The 20,832-nt window shown below is 34.9% G+C and overlaps 2 protein-coding genes across 2 annotated transcripts; both read right to left on the reverse strand.

Moving 5' to 3' along the window:
• Window positions 1–4,628: 4,628 nt before the first annotated feature.
• LOC126655033 (uncharacterized) lies at window positions 4,629–14,174 on the reverse strand. Its single transcript, XM_056103833.1, is given in 18 exon segments — window positions 4,629–4,892; window positions 4,895–4,952; window positions 5,052–5,096; window positions 5,098–5,134; window positions 5,274–5,373; window positions 5,658–5,690; window positions 5,826–5,921; window positions 6,006–6,062; window positions 6,064–6,109; window positions 8,309–8,460; window positions 12,171–12,404; window positions 12,815–12,963; window positions 13,282–13,324; window positions 13,408–13,515; window positions 13,597–13,671; window positions 13,802–13,874; window positions 13,924–13,943; window positions 14,154–14,174. Coding segments are annotated over 18 exon segments (1,494 nt in total). The 3' UTR covers window positions 4,629–4,745.
• A 37-nt stretch (window positions 14,175–14,211) lies between these two features.
• Window positions 14,212–15,882, reverse strand: LOC126655031 (transcription termination factor MTEF18, mitochondrial). Its single transcript, XM_056103834.1, has one exon. The coding sequence runs from the start codon at window positions 15,880–15,882 to the stop codon at window positions 14,212–14,214; it is 1,671 nt and encodes a 556-aa protein (XP_055959809.1).
• Between the last annotated feature and the right edge of the window lie 4,950 nt (window positions 15,883–20,832).

Genomic DNA, 20,832 nt, shown 5'->3' on the forward strand with positions numbered 1-20,832 from the left:
GTGAATCTGCCAATGATTTTGAGCTGCAAGTGAAATCAACAGTCTGATAGTCTCCATACGAGCAACAGGAGCAAAAACCTCTTCATAGTCCATGCCCTGTCTCTGCTTGTACCCTTTCGCCACAAGTCTAGCCTTGTATCTCTCTACTTCACCCTTAGCATTCTTCTTGACTTTATACACCCATTTAACTCCAATTGGTTGATGATTACTTGGATTAGAAACAAGTTTCCAAGTACCATTCTTTTGAATAGACTGAATCTCTTCATTCATGGCTTGAATCCACCTCTCATCTTTGCTAGCTTCTTCAAAACTTAAAGGTTCAACATCAGTAAGAAAACATAATAAGTTCATGTCATCTAACCTTTCAGTTTCATTATAAATGTCTTCAAGATTTCGATATCTCCTTGGCCTGTCACTTGAACTTGATGAAGGTGATGTTGATGTCGATGTCTGGGATGAAGGAGCTGGTGAAGTTGGTGGTGTGACTTTAGCTTCATGAACTATTGGTTCTTCATCTTCAAAGTAAGGTAGGAAATCATATGATCCTTCCTTTTGTGAACTCCAGTCCCACGATTGTTTTTCATTAAACTCGACATCTCTGCTAGTCACTATCTTTCCATTGTCAGGATTGAACAATCTATAACCTTTTGAGTTCTCATCATAACCGATGAAAACAAACTTCTCACTTCTATCATCCAGCTTGGTCCTGTGTTGCTTTGGAACATGTACATAAGCAACAGATCCAAAAACTCGCAAATGGGACACACTAGGCTTCTGTTTACTCTAGGCTTCTTGAGGGATCACATCTTTCAAACTCTTAGTTGGACACCGATTTGAAAGATACACAGCACATGCAACTGCTTCAGCCCAAAACTCCTCTGGCATATTTTTACTCTTCAGCATTGATCTCGCCATATTCGGAATCGTTCTATTCTTCCTCTCTGCAACTCCATTTTGTTGGGGTGATCCTGGAACAGTTAAGAACCTCCGAATTCCATGCAACTCACAGAAACTTGCAAATTCATTAGAAGTAAACTCTCCTCCTCTATCAGTTCTCAAAGATTTTATCTCATAACCACTCTCTTTCTCAACAAGAGCTTTGAATTTCTTAAAAGAATCAAAAGCATCAGATTTATTCTTTAAGAAATAAATCCAAGTCTTTCGAGTATAATCATCAATGAATAACACAAAATAAGAACTTTTACCAAGCGATTGAGGATTAATTGGACCACAAACATCTGAATGAATAAGCTGGAGTGGCTTGGTAGCTCTGGAGACAGATTGCTTTGGAAAGCTCTTTCTTGAATGCTTTCCAAGTAAACATGCTTCACATAACTGTCCCGGATGATCAATAACCGGAATATCCTTCACCAATTTCTTTCTTTCTAAATCTTTCAGATTTTCAAAATTCAAATGCCCGAATCTCATATGCCAAATCCATGATGTATCTTCCACACAAGCTTTCAAACACATAGCTTCACCTGCTTTCATATCTAGAATGAACATTCTATTCTTTGTCATCGCCACTTTGGCAATAAGATTACCATCACGATCTTTAAGCCATAGAGTACGCCCTTCCATATTAATTTTACAACCATTCTCCAAAAGCTGACCAATACTCAAAATATTGCTTTTCAATTTTGGAATATAATAAACATCTTGGAGAAGTTTATGACTGCCATATTTTGTCTCAAATAAAACTGTACCTTTGCCATGAATTTCCACCCTTGTGTCATCGCCAAATCGCACATTGCCACTAACTTTAGTATTGAGTTCCACAAACTTGCTTTTATCTCCAGTCATATGATTACTGGCACCATTATCAAGATACCAAGCACTCTTGTGAGTCATGGTTTCTTCCTTACTAGAAAAGAATAAAGCTTGATCTGCTTTATCATCTTGGCGTTCTACAAACTTTGTCTCCTCTTCTACTGCTTCATTTTGACATTCCCAAGAATAATGGCCATACTTACTACAAGAGTAACACTGCACTCTAGTTTTATCATTTTTCCTCTCGTACACCCCATAATTATTTCTTCCTCTTCCTCTGCCACGGCCTCTATGAAAATTTTGATTTCTATTTTCATTGAAAGAGTTTTGTTCACCTCTTCCTTGACCACGTCCATATCCACGACCACGACCTCTTCCACGGAGTTGTCCACGACCACCTCTAGTAGAAGAATCACCTCTTGATTTGCTAAAGGATTTTGTTAGCAAGGCCTGATCAACATGTTCTTGTTTTCCACGATTCATTCTTTCTTCATGTGCACACAAAGATCCACACAATTGATCAATTGTCATGGTCTCAGTGTCTTTTGACTCTTCAATGGCAACCACAACATGATTAAATTTCATATTGAGAGATCGCAAAATCTTCTCAACTACACGAACATCTTCTATTTTTTCTCCAAGTCTCTTCATCTGATTAATTACCACCAAAACCCTTGTGGTATAATCTGATATGGTTTCACTCTCCTTCATAAAAAGTGATTCAAACTCAGCCCTTAGAGTTTGAAGCCGAACTTTCTTTACTTTCTCAACTCCCATGACAGAGTTTTGAAGAGTCTCCCAAGCCTGCTTCGAGGTAGTATTAATAGCCACCTTTTCAAACATATCATCATCCAAACCTTGGTGAATGATTGTGAGAGCACTTTGATCTTTCTTTCTCTCTTTCTCCAAAGCATCTCTTTGGACTTGATTTAGTGCCGCCTCATCTTCGACCAGCTCAAAACCATTTTCAACTATATCCCACACACCTTGTGAACCAAGGATAGCTTTCATTCTATTCGACCAATTCTCATAATTGGTTTTAGTGAGTTGTGGGTATTGAAAAGAAAAAGAATTCCCTCTCGATGACATTTCGCTATTATGGCTTTGATACCACTTTGTTGGAAGATGGTAGGCCCTTAAATTAAAACACTCACAAAACACTCACACAATAAAAGAAGAGAAAGCAAATATATTTAACTCTTTGTATTTGTAATTGCTTTTCTTGATTTAATATGAAACATTACATGCCTATTTATAGTACTTTGTAAATCAACGTATACAAAGTTTATTTAACTTTAGCTTAATTAATATAAAGCTAACTTATAGATTTAATGCAAGTAACTTCATAACACATCCATAACCTAACACTTAATACATGGTAACTTAAACTAAGTTTTATTAATTACGTTTCTTAGTTTAATTCATTTCAAGTTTAACTTATAACAGAGATGAAACAAGTCTGGGAACACAAGACGAAGCAGGGCTGCCAATTGCGGGGCTTCAAACCAATTGTCTTTCCAAAAACGAATCCCATTTCCATCACCCAAAACCATAGTAGCTGAACCCATAAAACAGCTCCAGATATCATGATTTTTAACACAAAGTTAGAAAATACATCTCCAAATGTGTGATAATTGTAAAACATTTACTGATTCAATATCATAACACGAGGTAATGGACGAACTACGCGAAACAAAAGAGAACCAAAGTGAGCTCCAGTCACAATCCATTAACTTCCATATCCACTTCAATAATACGCAATGATTCTTAGTATGCAAAGGAGTAACCTATAGCCGAGAAAGGAACACAAACATCCCCCAAACAACTTTACTGAATCCCTTACTATTAACATTACCACTCCAAAGAAATCTTCTCATAATACGTTCAAGAGAAACGGCTACTGAATGTGGGTTGCGAAAAGTACAAAGGTTAACCGGCAGACTACACATAACTGATTTAATAACCAACAGGCGACAAAAGATTACCTCTCCAAGTGGACAGTTGATCCCACAACTTAGGTCCAACAGCTCTTACAGAAAGAGGAAGCCCCAGATAGGTGATTGGCAGCTCATCTAATTTGCAGTATGGAACAATATATTGACCCAAGTTCAGGTTGTTTAATTTTTCTTATATCACAGAAAATTTTTATCTTGCAACTGCTACGTTATGTGGTTGTATCAAGTTTTAATATTGTGTTATAACAAATCATCTTTAGGACAACCAATCCTGCAGCTGAATATGTAACCCTGGAGAGGATGGGTGGTTTGATGCGGCTCGAACATATGAAGGATTAGAAATGAGTCCGGAGCTGTAATCAAGGCTGGTGGAGAATCAGATGTCATGTTATGACCTTGAGTTAAAGTTGTTGTAACACAAACGCAATTGTAAATGAGTTTCTGTAATGTCTTTGTTTGAAGGTACATGTTGGAAAAGGTGAAAGAAAACATACGAGTATACAATTTGGTGCAACTGCTCAGCAGCTACTAAACTTTTATTTTTGCGGTCATCTCTCGGGTCTCTGTTTCTTTTAAATTTTAGATTCTTGTTAAAGAGCCATACCGGAGAGCCAATAATTATACTGCATGATGCATATGTTGGTTTGAGTGTCATGGCTTGGATGCTTACTGTCGATTTTCTGTTATAAAACCCTCTGGTTTCACTTGCGTCCATTGTTCATATATGCAGCTTCAAATAGATTTTCATGTGAAATGGGTAGCACTGGCAAAGCAGGGGGTAGATGAACAGTTGGTACAACAATCTGGTGACGGTCAAGCTCAACAGCCACTGTAAGTTATCTCTTAAGATACGAAATTTCGTGGCCGTTGTTGCTTGTCAAAAGAACTAACATCAAGAGGCAATTGTGTCAAAAACCCTCGACTTCTGTTCTGATTTCAGATATATCACGAGTTTTAAACTTCTTTTCTGATTTCAGATGTATAGCAGGATTACAAAGCTTTGATGAATACATTAGATTTTTAGCTTTCATTGAATGCATTAGAAAAACTTGCAAAACAGAACCTAAACCAGATATCTAGCCATAGCTGGGCGCACAATTTAACTGCAGAAGCTGTTTGTTGGGTCTTGAGTCCAAACAAATTCTTAAAAAACTTGGGGCCGAAGGAGGAGGAAGGTTCATGGGTCGAGGGGCCATGAAACTAACAATTTTATCATGAACATTGTACCTACACTATCATTTTGAAGTTAGACGACATGAACAACTTGAATAAAAGTTGATATAACTAATAAAATGTTCAAACTTAAAAGGCTCAATGATTATCTACCTGATCTTGCGACTCTTAGAGGCACGCCTATTGACAATCTCTCTGTTTAGTTCGCAAATTTTTCATAGCATGGAAAGCCATCTCTGAAGTCAATGAGTAGCAAGTTATAAAATAGTTGAAAATGCAAGTAGAGCTCACTGTACAAACCAGTTAATATCACACATTCATTGAGTGGAAATACTCTCGAGTGTATGCAAAAAGATGAAAAATAGACGAACTAACCAGAAGATGAGGGGTCAAATGTCTCAAAGAATTCCTTTAGCAATTGTTGATAAAATTCAGAATCGTCAAGAAGTTCAGGATCTCCATCAGGGATTGATTCCTAATTAGGACATGAAGAATTCCTGTTAATAGATATAAAGATCTAGGCCAGAAGTTCTCATGCCCATCAATGCTCCTAAATTTTTTAACTGAGCTAAGCACTAATTGTAATTAAAAATACACATGAGAACAAGCACATAGCGTATCACATCTAGAGAAAAGATATGGGCATAAATATTTCAATAGCATCAGTAGATAGGCCAACCCTCGCCCCGAATAAGTTCAAATTCAACCATGACAGTATATAATGAGCGGGAATAATAGCTCTTCACTGAAATGTATTACCTCTCCATTCGTAATCCCTGGCTTCTCAAGAACCTGTGTTTAGTAATGTCAGTAATCAGGACAAGGTGCTTTGAAGAGAAAAAATATGACTGAATAAATCTAAATCTCCTCATGCCATGAATTTGCTCTAGAAAACTGAACAATAATTGAGGTATTAGATTAACTTACTGTTCCAAATACACTAACTGCTGATCTGCTTAGTTGCATTTGCTTCATCATTCTACTTGGATCCCTCAGATAAGAAGCAACCTGTGCACTGATATCCTGTGACTGAAAAAGGAAAGCCATGTGAATTTCTTTATACTACTGGAAATATGTGCCTACGTTTCAGTTGAACATAAAGCAGACCTGGTTAAAGGATTGCAATTTGCTTTTAATAGCAGCAGCACCAGTTGTCACCCGTGTCCTTTCTCTGCCATTTATCAATTGATTTGTCTCGGAAAGAGGCTATTCTACAGAAAAGATGTATTTGAAGTTTCAGTTTCAATTGTCAAACGATAAAAAATTAGATATCAACGCAAGCAGATAAGGAAATGCATGTTGTTTAAAGAACAAAATCTGCCACACCTAGGCCTTAGTTTTAACAAGAAAATAAACAATTTTAATTTTTAACATTTATATGATGACTATTATTTGATTATATGCTATGAATCAGATACTATAGAGATGCTACATTTTTAAGTGCAGGTTGCCCAAGAACAGCATCATACACTTGGAAAAGCATCTATTGGGCCAAGGATGTCCTGGAGGCTGGATTAAGATGGCGTGTGGGGAATGGGCAACATATCAGAATTTTTCAAGACAAATGGCTTCCACGAGAGAGATCCTTCCAAGTAATCAGCCCTATCAAAGCTGATAACCCTCCCCATATCAACTACAACGCAACGGTTAGCACCCTCATAAATCAGGGGGGTGTCTGGAATGCTGATTTAATTAATGAAGTGTTCTTACCTTTTGATGCTGAAGTTATACTCAGCATTCCCCTAGCTAGAACTGACATTGCAGATAAAATCCGTTGGCACTACGATAAGAGGGGAACCTTCACGGTGCGTAGTGCATATAGAGTAGCGATGGATATGAAGGAAATACAATCCTCTTCAAACCTGGACAGAACACAAAGATGGTGGAAACTACTCTGGAAGCTAGACCTGCCCTCAAAAATTAAAATCTTCTTGTGGAGATGTTTCCACGAGTGGCTCCCAGTCAACACGACCCTTATTAGTAGAGGGATGAAAGTAGATCACTCCTGCGCATCTTGCAACTCTGGAGCAGAGACAATTATGCATGCCTTATGGTCTTGCAAGAAGGCGAGAGAGGTCTGGCAAAGATGGGAGAAGTTTGACGATATCAAGCCTGGGAGGGGATGGGGAATCAAAGATCTGATGTTGTATGCCCATACGTGCCTGCAAAAAAGTGATTTCACTGTTTTTGGCGTCATGTTGTGGCTAGTCTGGAATAATCGAAACTGTCGTCTCTTTGGAAAAAATGTTAAATCTGAATGTGCTTTGCTTGATTGGGCAATAAGTTACATTGCTGATTTTCAAAATGACAGGCTGCGTGGACAGAGAAAGGAGACGTGCAGGGAAGAGGATCAGCGATGGGTACCACCAGACGAAGGTACATACAGCATTCATGTAGATGCTAGTATAGACGAAAGACACCGAAGCTTGGGCACTGGAGTGGTGATACGAAATAGAAGAGGGGAAGTCGTGCTAGCAGGCTGCAGAAGGTATAACGGGATAACAAATGTGGAGGTGGGAGAAGCAATGGCAATCAGAGACGGAGTTGCATTGGCCATGAAGGAAAACCTAACTCCTTTCAGAGTCAACTCAGATTCTAAAAGTGTAGTAGACACCTTCAATTACAAAGAAGTGCCGTGTAATGAAGTGAGCCTGATTTTTGAAGATATGGCAGAAGTAGTAAACAATATATACTGCCTGGGCTTTAATTTTGTTAGCAGAAAAGCAAACTGTGTAGCCCATTTTTTGGCAAGGATAGGTGTGAGAGGAATTAGTACTTATCAAATTTGGAGGGGGTGTGTCCCTCCGGAAATCTTGAAATTTGTTTTGGCTGATCAGTCAGCTCTTTAGTTAATGGAAATTCGCTTTTCAAAAAAAAAAAAAAATCAAATTATAAAGCCCCTTCACCAAACATAAAGAAAATTAACCAAACAAATTCTCCTATGCAAGGCACTAATTTGAAATGAAAAGGAAAAGAGATCGTCAATATAATTCATCCATGCAGTATATTTAAAAGCAATTTACATCATGAAATTGTCTAGAATCAAATTTTTGATCCGTTGTAGTATTCTGATTGATGCAGCAAATATTTCTAGCACAATTGCACATCAAAAACAAATTAGAGAATTCCTAAAACTACTATTCAGTTGGACAAGGAATTACAAGCATTATACAAGTAAAACAAACAACTAGATTCTTTGATAAACAAAGATGTCACTAATCAAAATGAACAAGATGAAGTGAACTTGAAATTCCAACATGACACGATACACATGGAGTGCAAGCTGATTCTCAGAGATAGAGCGAAAAGCTATTATAAAACTGCCCTGGTGGGATAGGAATAAGACTAGAGAACTTCCTACTAATGTAAATAAAAAGGAAACAAGAATGCATCATAGATGGACGAAATACCTCATGTGCATTTTGGAAATTTGTAACCACTCTTTCTCACTTTCTGCCATAGTTATTAAAGGCGAAAGGCAACCCGAGGCGACAGGGGTCCAAAAGCCTGAGGCGCAAGGGGTGGGGCGAGGCGAAAGCTTTTTGGACAAAAGGCGACCAATTAAAAAAAATTAAATTAAAATATACCTTTACTAGTCAACTGATTTATATGATTTTTATTTTCTATTTACTAATTTAATAGTTTAAATTTTATTTTATGAACTTAAATATATTTTTAATTTACATTTAGAAAGCTAAATTAGCCTTTTTTTGCTAAAAAGAAGAGAGTCATTTGAAAACTTAACCATTACTGATGTTAAAAAAAAACATTTATTATAGATTAAAGGGCTTTTTACACAAACAACCTATATTGGCTAATTGTTTACTTTTATACATGTCATATTTTTCACTTACTAAACTAGCATACACGGAGCTGATTATAACTTTTATACGGATCTTATATATTCAACCCTAATAGCACAATCATCATAATTTCATTTATTTTCTCTCTCCTCATCATTCAATTCTCTCTTCCTCCCAACTCATATTTCTCTCCCTTCCTCTCAGCTCATCTTCTTCTCTCTTCCTCTCCGTCGTCTTCCGCTTCGCCGTCCTCTATTCCTCCGCTCCTCCGTCTCCGTTGTCATCTTCGCCAACGCCACCATCTCCTCTGCTCGTCGTGTCATCTATTTGATTTCAGATCTACAATTTATTCATTCTTCTTCTTTTTCTTCTTTTTTATTTTCAGATCTACAATTGTTTTACTGTTTTTTCACCATTAAACATGTATATAGATTATATTTCAAGAATATAATGTTAATTTCATGTTATGTAATATAAAATTATGGTTATATGGAATAATTTTTTGTTATTTCTGCGTTTTATTTTTGTGTTTGGTTGTATTTTTGTGTTTATTTATTCTGCAGCTCGATTTTTTGATTATGGTTGATTGTTGAATTATTATAATGTTACAGTGTTGTTGATTTGTTGTTGATTTTGTGTTGATAATCAGTTGGTATTTCCTTGATTTTAACATTGGAAAATTTGTTTTTTTTTTTAAATTGGCAAATTAGATAACTTTGTCAGCGAAATAAACTAAATAAAATAAAATTTAACCGAGACTAAATAATTATATGTTTGCATTATTATGTTGACATATTGTTGATTTCTTGTTGATATTTTATCGTTTGTCACAATTTTTCAAAAAATTATGTTCTATTTTATTCCTTATGTTGATTCGTTGTTGATTTATTGTTGACATTATGTTGATATGTTTTCAACTTTTTTTGATTTTTAATTTTATGTTGACATGTTGTTGATATACTGTTGATAACATGTTGATTTTTCAACCATAGAAAGAAAAATAAAGTTAGTCTTAAATTGATGTATTAATGAATTATTGATATGTTTTTGATAATATGTTGATTGTTTCTGACTTAAATCAATCAATGTTCTCATTTTACAAACATTTTGACTAAATTAGCATTAATTGTTGATTCGTTGTTGATTTATTGTTGACATTATGTTGATAAGTATTTTAACTTTTTTTTATTTTCAATTTTATGTTGACATGTTGTTGATATATTGTTGATAACATGTTGATTTTTCAATCATTAAAAGAAAAGTAAAGTTAGGCTTAAATTGCTGTATTGATGAGCTGTTGATATGTTTTTGATAATATGTTGATTGTTTTTGACTTAAATTAATCGATGTTCTCATTTTACAAACATCTTGACTAAATTAGCATTAATTGTTGATATCATGTTGACATTATGTTGATAACAACGACAATAATTCAAATGAAAAAATAAAATTATTTTTACATATAAAAATAAAAAAATATTAAATATAAAGTTCACAAATTAAAGAAATCTATTTGAAAATATTTTTTTTTCCTCAATTCTCTTTGCAGCTGCACAGTTTCTTCAAAATCACTTGTATAATTGTTTTGCGTTCCACCTCTCATACCTAACTAAATTTCGACAAAGACGGTTATGATACAGTTTCATTTCATCTAACGAAAGTTTATTTCACAGACAATATTATCTTATTTGTCAATGTTAAAATAAAAAGAATCAGTAGATATCAACATAATATCAACATAAAGTCAACATAAAATCAACAACACTGTAACATTATAATAATTCAGCAATCAATCATCATCAATAAATCGTTCTGCACAATAAAAAAAACACAGAAATACAACAAAACACAAAAAAATGCAGAAATAACAGAATTTTATTATATAAAATCACAAAATTATTCTATATAACATGAAATAAGTATTAAATTCTTTAAAGATACTCTTTATACATGTTTAATGGTGAATCAACAGTAAAAAATAAACAAATTACAGATCTGAAAATAAAAAAAAAGAACAAAAAATTTCAGATCTAAAATTAAAAAGATAAAAGAAAGATGGCGCGGCGAGATAAAGGCGGAACGATGGAGGCGAAACGGCGGAGGCGCAACAGCGGAGGCGAAACGGCGGAAGCGAAGGAGTAGAAATCGTGAATTTTTTTTTCACAACTCAAAAGAATTTACTGTTATATAAGTAAGAACGGTTGAGATAATGATGAAATAGAGATGAAAATGAGTGAAGTAAGAGGAGTCGTGCAGTAATGGAGATAACGTACAGCAAAATCGTGGAGAAGAGAAGCGAAAATGGCGGAGAAGAATGAAGAAACCGCAAATTGAGAAGGAAAATAAGAAGACGGTAAAAAAGAAAGAAATCAAACAAAAAAGGTTAGGTTTCATAAAATTGATGGTGTGAAAAGTAAAGATATGGATTGGGGTTTTTTAGATAAATACCAAAAAAAGATAAAATATTCTCAAGAATACTACCTCAATGTTTTTTTTTGAAAAATACAATCTGTACTTTTTTTTTTGAAAAATAACTTTTGTTATTCTCAAAAATATCCTTTTTAATCTCAGGAATACGATTTTGGTTATCCAACGGTATATTAACACCGTTGGTTAACCAACATATAAAACTATTACAAATTCAAACCTCCATCTTTATTAAACTAGTTGAAAATTCTATTACAAATCCCTCCGCCTTCATCACCGCAAGAATAATCGTCAAATAAAACCTAAATCGTCTTTTTAAAATCTAAAATTATTGATTTACCATTTGTTAACCAACAAGGTACTAAAAACAAGGTCATTGGTGCACTATTAGTACACCATTGGTTAACTAGCAACAAACATAAAATTCAGCAACTATTTACTAACGATTTTATTAACGATATATTCAAAATAAAAATTATAGGTTACCTAACAGTTTATCCAATATTAACCATTGGTTATCCAACATCCAAAAATATTATAATTCTCACAAGCATTTCTTCAAACACCTAGAGTGCAACATATTGTGCAACACAAAAAAATCGAACCACAAACATAAAATTCAACAACTGTTTACTAACGATTTTATTAATGATATATTCAAAACAAAAATGACTGGTTATCTAACAGTTTACCCAATGTTAATCATTGGTTACCCAACACCCAAAAAATATTACAATTCTCATAAGCATTTCTTCAAACACTTAGAGTGCAACATGCTGTACAACACAAAAAAATCGAACCACCATTCATCAACAACATCGTTCACAAAATAAAAATAAAAAAATGGATTAAACAACACACAAAATGTGATTAACCCAAAATATTCACATTAACAAAGGATTAGACTGAAATCAAACTTCGGATCCGCCCATGAACCCTAATTTCCTTCACCATTTTTAATGATTCTGCTGTGGAAAAAACATTTGTAATTTTCTGGAAACGTAGGCAATCTCTTCATGAACGGCGATGCCAGCAGACTTACGACGGCGCCGATGGTTTGGTGACGATTGTTTAAGAGGGAGAACGCGACATTCAAGGTGGTTGCTTCTGTGGTTGCCGCTTGACTGCTCCAATGATGGCGGAGGGCTGCCGTAGGAGGCGGACTTACAACGATTTCTGCTCTGTCAGCGATGTATGGCGGCACGGCACTGGTCTTTCTTTTCAGCTGATCCGAGGAAGAAGAAGAAATGGAGAATACTGCTAAAATCGTATTTGTCTAATTTAGAAAGCATAAAAATCAAAAAAAAAAGGAAGGAAATGTAATTCTCTAAAATGAAACTAAGCAGCGTATTTGTCTTATTATTTTGAGTTAAGCCCGTGTTTTGTCTAATTAAGTCTATGGATTGGGCCGTATAAAAGTAAAGTCTAGCCCAAATTCTGTATTTTATATAAAAAGCCCTAGATTAAAGCCTTTCAATGTATAACATAGGTCTTGGGCAGGTTAAAGGAGGCCCAATAAAATATTAGGGGAACCTCTATTCTCTTTCCCTAACCTATTCTAATTTTCCAAACCCTAGACACAGCAGCCGCACGTCAGTGATCTCTTCTTCTTCTTCCTTCATTTTCTTTTTCGTCTGGGTAACAGAGGTTTTAATTTAAAAAAAAAGAAAAAAATGCCTGAAGTCACAGAGGCGCGCGCCTCTGGCCTCCCGCCTGAGGCGCGCGCCTTTCTGACATCGCCCGAGTCGCCTCTCGCCTGAGGCGCGCCTCTTTAATAACTATGCTTTCTGCATCTGATTTCTTAGAATCTTGTGAATGCTTCTCGCCAGAATAAACTAAAGAAAAGAACAGAGACAAGAAAATTTTCAAATCAACCAAATCCTAATCTCATGACATAGACATAACGTGTGAACTTCGCAGTAAAACAATGGATACTGGCAAGGATTTAAGATACAGAATAAAATGTTAATAAACAGAAGTAAACAAGATTTGCAGCAGAACTCTTGAATCCACATCACCAATGTCATGATATATACTATAATGCAAAGTATAAAATCAACATATTCAACACCTGTTGCTTTTAATATACAATTGACTAAGGCAGCAATCACAAACAACAAACATTGACATGTGCAATGATGTTTGTTACATACCATCGGAAGATTGAGAAATAGATGGATTCTTTTCGAGTAAAGCCTGAAAAAGACAAAGAAACTTACTGTTATAGAGTAGCCACAATAACAAGGTGGCATAACAGGTAGTTTAGAAAAATATAATACCTCCTGTAATCCCAGCAAAGATTCCAAAGTCTTATGGGAAGAGGAAATCAAATCAGCATAAGCTGACCCAACGCCTCCATCTGAGTCACAAAAAGAACTAACTGGATCCTGCAAAAGTTTCCATTAATATTAAACCTTCAATATTCAAGACATTATTCAACAAAAAATAGAATTATAAACAGAGCACACCTGTGGCAATCTATTTGAAGCCGAAATGCTTTTTGAAAGTAAGAACCTAAACTCAAGAATTTTATCCCAGAGAGCCTTCAACAGAGATTAAAAGTAATTAATTAAGATGGTAGCAATTATAGTCATTCAGTCGATAAAGCAATCAAAAATATGTTAAAACAGAAACAGAAATACAAGATGATGAAAATTAAGAGGAAACTTGTACCTTTTTGTTCTTGACTGCTTGACCTTTAAGAAGATCTTCGTCCTTATGGTGTGTGAGATTCTTCAATGTATCTCTGAAGAAAGAAGAATAACAACTAGACATTAGTGACTGAGTCGATATACCTACGGAAAAAACTATTCAGCTAACAAGAGAATAGCATAACATGTCGTAAACAGCTTTTCCATCAAATTATATAACTTTTATTCGGAACTCTAAAAATCAGAAAACATCCAATTCAATTCAATTTTGTTGATTGTCATGTTTTTAAAACATATTATAAATTCATTCCCTTCAAATTGTAAGAAAACAAACGACGATAAGGCATAAAATATTAAACTAAAGATCAACTAACCATTAGGTTCCCATTTTCCATATCATCATGGTCTTCAAAACCACTCCGTTTACTGCATTCATTCAGTAGCTGGTGTTTTGGGCATGAAACACTCAAACCAATGTTTTGCAGCCATAGGGTGAATTCTGTATATACGGCCAATAAATTGCTTTTCACTGGTTGCAACCATACTAGCAATTGAATACTTTTGTACACTCAGGCCCTTCTCTGTAAGCCACACGTGGAATCTATGTCTCGGTTTAATCCGGTTTTCCAAGTTATAACAGAGAAAAGCAGGAAAACTATCCAGTTCCTGCAAAGAAAATCCCATTTCTTGGCGGAGGAAGTTCACTTTCTTTTTCAGTATATCTGATTTTTGGCTTAAGATCTTTGGCATTTTTCTTATCATTACACATAGCTTTGAGAATTCAATCCCTAAATGAAGAAGACAATCAAATCGTTCCTGTAACTCACTGCCGGTACCATGCAAAAGAGCTAACACTTTAACATTTGAAGCATTTTCTCCAAATCCAATCCCATGCGCAAAATTCACCTTCGACATTGTATGAATAGGTGTTCTTGAAAGTCGAATCATCTCTAAAGTATCAGAAAATGACTTATCAAAATCTTCCTCAGGGTCATCCATGGTATAACTATCTAATAGTTTATGATCTCCATCCTTGATTTTATGAAAAAACCATACTTGCAAATCCATAGCTCTCATCACATGAGGTAAATTAGCCATTTTATTTCTACCCAATACATGAAAGTATTTATCGTAGACAATTTCAAATCCTTCATCACTAAGGCCAAAATATTTCAATATTCCCTTGACGGAGATCAAACGCGTATTCAAATCAAAGCTCAAAACTTCTGGTTTTTCAAGTAGCAACAAACCAACATCTTCCTTACTCACACCAAATCTACAAAAATACTCAATCTTTTCAATCAAATGCTCTAGCGTAAAATCAACAAATACATTTTTACTCCTACCTAAAATATTGCCAACCTCGCCTTTCTTAAGACCCAAATCATAAAACACCCTAATTTTCACACAAATAGCAAACCAAGCATCCACATTTCCTTCAACACAACTGCCCAAATGAAAATCCAAAAATACCGTCTTCAAATCAGCAAACAAGCCATCAATTTCACCACCCAATTCACCACTCAACACACAAGGAAAAGCCAAACAAATACCAATAACAGAAGTATTACTAAACCCATAATGTTCCTTAAACCAAGCAAGCCTACACTTCAATTCTTGAGGCTCTTTACTAAAAAGAAAACTATCCTCTCTATACAAAGTCCCCAACTTTATCCAAGGAAACCCAAACACAGCAAGTGCACAGGCAGCATTCAAAACAGTACTATCCTCATAAAAGAAAAACTTATTTCTAGGCAAAAAATGAGGGACCTCATTGTAATTAATCCCAATACTCTCATAAAAGAATTGAAATTCATTAATTGGGTGGTAACTTAGAAATTTACGCACGGATCTTGAGAAATTGGAGTGGCTCCAGTCGACATTGGCGATGAGATTAGAAATGGAAATGAATGAGTTGTTGCTGATATGCTCTGCGTAAGAGTAAGGTATTGAGCGTGTGGAGTGGAAATACTCGGTGACGGCTAGCTGTGCTTCTTTAATGGCCTTGGATTTGTATTTGGATGGTACTTTTGAAAGATTTGGAATTTTTCTTCCAACTGAACTGAAACTACGGTTTATCAGAGACACTTTTGAAATTGGCATTGCTTATTGATTATTTTCTTTTCATTATTAGGGTTTTAGGGTGTTTTGTTCAGAGCCATTGTTAGGGTGTTTTGAAATTGGCATTGATGGCTTAATCCATCAAATGACCCTTGTATTTTCACTTTTTTGTTTTTAAGGTCCGTTTTGATAATTTGTTATTCAATAGGTTTTTGTATTACTATTTGTCTTTTGTTTAACAGGTCATTTTATACGCTGAAGTTGTGAGCATGTGACTCAATTCCATGTAGGTGATTACTAATTTTCATATCAAAAATAACAAAAGGCCCAATATTTTTTTTTTTTTTTAAAGAGAGCTGGCAAAAAAAATCAGAGGCCTAAGAATTTCTGCTCATGCGAGGGATGGAGACCCCAAGCATATCATCCCTAAGAAGACTTGTAATGTGACCAGCAGAAGTATCATAGCAAAACAGACCGAGACCATGCTCGAAACCAAGATTAGCCATCCAATCAGCGCAGCGGTTTCCCTCCCTAAATGTATGCTGGATAGAAACTTGCCAGTTCCTCTTCAGAATATTCTTGATGCTACAAAGCAGGTAAGTATTAGCATTGGAAGTAGCTTTATTGCTGAGGAGAGCTTCAACCGCAAGACTACTGTCCATTTCCAAAATGACATGATGATAACCTTTACTCCAAGAAAATTCTAGGCCATCAAAAGCGCCCCAAAGCTCAGCTTGGAGCACTGAGCAAACTCCAATGAACCTGCTGAAACCGAAGACCCAATCTCCATTGATGTTCCTAGCCACACCTCCTGAAGCTGCATTGTTTGAGGGAGAGCGAACCGCGCCGTCTGTGTTAATTTTGAGCCAGTTTAAAGGTGGAGGAGTCCAACTGACAAGAAGCTCCTTCTTAGGACCCAAGCCTGGGTTGTTGAGGAGGGCGTATTTCTGAGCTTCATCCGTGTAGCTCACCATACGGTTGATAGCATGAACAATCTCACCTGAACTGCGAGTTTCACCGTTGAAGATGAAGTTATTTTGTTGCTGCCACAAACTCCAACATGTTATGCCAAAGACCACCTTCCAATTATCCTTGAGGTTAACACAATGATCCTGCAAATTACCAAGAAACCAATCACTAAAAACAGAATTAAAGAACACAGCATGATGTTTAGGCTGAATCAGTTTTTGCCAAACTTTCCTAGCAAGAACGCAATGCCGCAGCACATGATCAACATCTTCCACTAGGCCTCCACAAGTATTGCAGGTAGCATCAGAACACAAATGGCGTCTCAATCGCTCATGGTTGGTCAGCAGCTTATACACCAAAAACTTGTTGGCAAATAATCGCAAGTGTACGATATCGCTCAAGTAATATAACTTGGAAGACCAAGTATCGATCCCACAGAGACAATGGACTTAATCACTAATTTCAAATATTCTTTAATCGGCTAGCTAGAAAAAATCAATAGGGTTTTGTAATTTAATTAAACTAATTTAAACTGAAAACAAATAATAAAATAGGGTTTAAAACAATAAGATTAAAAAGCTCAAGGATTGATAATCCCAAATAAATAAGTAAAATTATGGAATAGGATTTCTTAGCGATTTTATCGCGAATCGAGCTATTCTAAAGCACCGAATCCCGCCCTCTCAAGCCTCAAAGATCCGAATAAAATCACAACCTAATTACCTAACCAATTATTAACTCGCTCTCACGATATTAAAACTGAATTAAATAATCAAATTATAATTATGAAGCAAACTCAATGACTACCTAAATTCCAACCCGCTCTCACGGCGTTTTTCTCTAAGTTCTTAATTATCTATGTCTATTTAATTAACAATCTCTCAATTAGTTAATTAAACACAAAATCATGAACTAAGTAGCTAATTTAATCCAAGCAATAAGATTAATAATTAAGACACAAATTAATACTAATCCATCCAATCCAAATAATTACTAATTTATAAGTTCATGTCAACCCTCGAACAAGGGTTTTAGTTACTCATATTAAAACTGAAACAAAACAAGAAGGATGATGAAGAAGAAAGCATAATTAAACAATAAATACCGGAGTTGTCAATTTCGGAAAGAATCGTCTTGATTAAGCTTGAAATCTTCAACAATCGTCTTGCAGAAACTAATTATAAACTACTTATAAACTGCTGAGAAACAGAAAACTAAAACGCTAATCTAAGAGAAAATAATTAAAACTAATGTATTCTAAATTATTCTACGTTATTCTACATCTTAAATTGAGTCTAGTACAAGGTCTTTATATAGTAGGAGAAGTTCCGGAGTCTTCTAATTCGTATTGCAAATCAATTTGTAATAGGAGTTGTAATTGTGAGTTGAGGAAGAATTTCACTCCAAATCAAATCCTGAAGCATGCGTATTTTACTCTTGTCCCGTTCGGGAAAACTGTAGTTCCGTTCGCGACATGCCCAATTTTCTTCTTTCCCGAACGGAACAAACCATTCACGTTCGAAAAAACTGTAGACCGAAAGCTTTGATATCAGATTCCTTCTTGAGTCCCGAACGGGACAAGGCTTTTCCGTTCGGGACACAATTTCAGCTGCGAAACTACAAACTTCAAAACTTCATAACTCGATGTAGAAAACTCCAAATGAGTCGGTTCTTGAACCGCTGGAAAGCTTAGGATGTCTACTTTATTTCTTATGAAGAACATAAAGTCATTTGAAGTCATTATCTGCTCCAAAATTGCCAATGAATGCGCCGGGGTCAGATTTTCATGTGTGCAAATGTGCTTTCTTCATTCCCAAGCTTCACGACCTCAATCTAATCCACGATTTATACTCTTTATTGCTCAAAATGCTCCATAATCACTAAATAATCCTTGAAACACTAACACACACCATAAAGCATAAAAATACTAAATAATGTATGCATAATACGATAAAAGTGATTAAATACGCTTAGAAACGACTTGGAATATAGGAGTAATTTTACTCCTATCAAACATCCTCACACTTACCCTTTGCTTGTCCTCAAGCAAGAAATAAATCTTACTCTATAAAACATGTTAGAAAACTTAGCACAATCTTGAAAATATATCAATAATAGAAATCCCCAAACCTATGAACAATATGAAAAACAAACTTCTAAAACCGACAACTAAATAATGATGCAATCAAATAACAATAATAATTTTATGACATAATTCAATATAACAACGGTTACTAACTCATTAGTACAAGGTCAAATTGAATCACACTTCAAGCTTCACTATCACTTGCGGGACATGGAAAATAATCAATTTTTTTCACTTAGGCAAATCATAGCACAATTTAGTAAAAACTAAGCTAATGGCATCAATATTTCAACAAGTAGGGTATATAACAAAGAAAGCTCACAATTGAAAACATGAATACTCACCATAAGCTTGCTCATAGTCCCGGACTCCGCTACTTGATTCGGTAATCAACAAAAATCATATGGTCTTTTATTGGGTTGTAATGTGGCTAAGGTAAAGGGTAGGTAAAAAGGTTAAACAAAGGCTAATTATCAACTTAATACACTATTTATTACTACTATTAACTTCTAGGTTGATCTAACTCCGGTTTTGCGTTTATGTGAACTTATAACTTTCTTTTCTTTTTGAATTACGCTCTCCTCATTGCTTTTTGCAATCTCAGAATTTTTTTTTCTTTTGAAGCTTTTGCTTGCAAATTTCTATCTCTTTTTATTTTCTTTCAATCTTTTTCAAGGCGCAATCTTAATCTTTTAAGCACAATGTAGTTCACTTTCTCTTTTCACTAATCTTGATTTATTAATCAACTATATTTATCATAGTCATAACAAATAATATATCAAGTCGATAAGGTAAACAAAAGAGTAAAACATAGAACGGTAAAGGGTAAAATACGGTAAAAACAATAAAAAGGTTTAAGGCTCAAATTGGTGTAATCTAAGGGATAAAGGGTAGTCTATTTAAGTGGTCTAAAAGAAAGGTTATACCTAATTGCCATAATCATCTAATTGTTGAAAACTCAATCGTGTAACTTTAAACGGACACCGAGCAAGTTCTAGGAATAAAACATGAAATCAACACTCACAACAAGGAAATTAAGCTCAAAACTCTCAAAAGTGTGTAGTGTTATGCCATAAACTCAATTCCTACTTAAATTATGCTACTCATGCCAAAAGTTTAAAAACGACTATAAAAATAAACAATCAACATGTCATGAATCCGCATCAAGTTATTCAATTATGTTTCAACGATTTGAACAAGTCTAAATTTTGAATTCACCCTTATTTCATCGGATTATGTCAACGAATTATTAAGTTATTAAGCAAGCATCACTTATCAATTGTCGAATTAAGAAGTCGCGTTTATACATTCATTGATTTGGGAAAATCTAAAATTGACAAATTTAAAAGATAACACCAAATCAACTAACACTTTTTTTCATAATTGAAAGACAAAGATTTAAAGCGATACAAGGCATTGTAAAAAACTACGACTATCCTAAAACACTCTAATACAATCTACTAAAGCATGAAAACACAAGAAAAACAAACTAAAAAAAAACAAACTAAACCTAAGAAAACAAACAATAATAAAAAAAAATCCTAACTAAACGATATGTTTTTCCCCCATCCTCACACTATTTCATGCAATGTCCTCAGTGTAATGAAATAAAAAAAATTGAAAAACATGAGTGTAAGATGAAAGAAAAATAATACCTCTTGGGATTGCCTCCCAAGTGCGCTTTAGTTAGAGTCTAAAGCTTGACTCTTCGCGTAAGGTTGCTAAAAATACAACCTAACATGAGGAAGCCGTCTTGGTAGCATATTCTTCCTCTTTTTCCTTGTTGGCTCCTTCAAATAAAACTCGGATGATATAGAGTATGCTTGTACTCTATAGTAGGGAACATGAGGAGTATGAAGCATATTTATATATTTAGTATTATTTCCATCATACTCGGAATCAAATCCTTCTAAGAATGGATCTTTAAAATCAAAGGT

Source organism: Mercurialis annua, linkage group LG7, assembly GCF_937616625.2.
Source record: "Mercurialis annua linkage group LG7, ddMerAnnu1.2, whole genome shotgun sequence".
NCBI classification, from domain to species: Eukaryota; Viridiplantae; Streptophyta; class Magnoliopsida; order Malpighiales; family Euphorbiaceae; genus Mercurialis; species Mercurialis annua.

What these genes read in the sequence shown, in the direction of transcription:
- LOC126655031 (XM_056103834.1), bottom strand. Translation starts at nt 15,882, where the DNA reads ATGCCAATTTCAAAAGTGTCTCTGATAAACCGTAGTTTCAGTTCAGTT.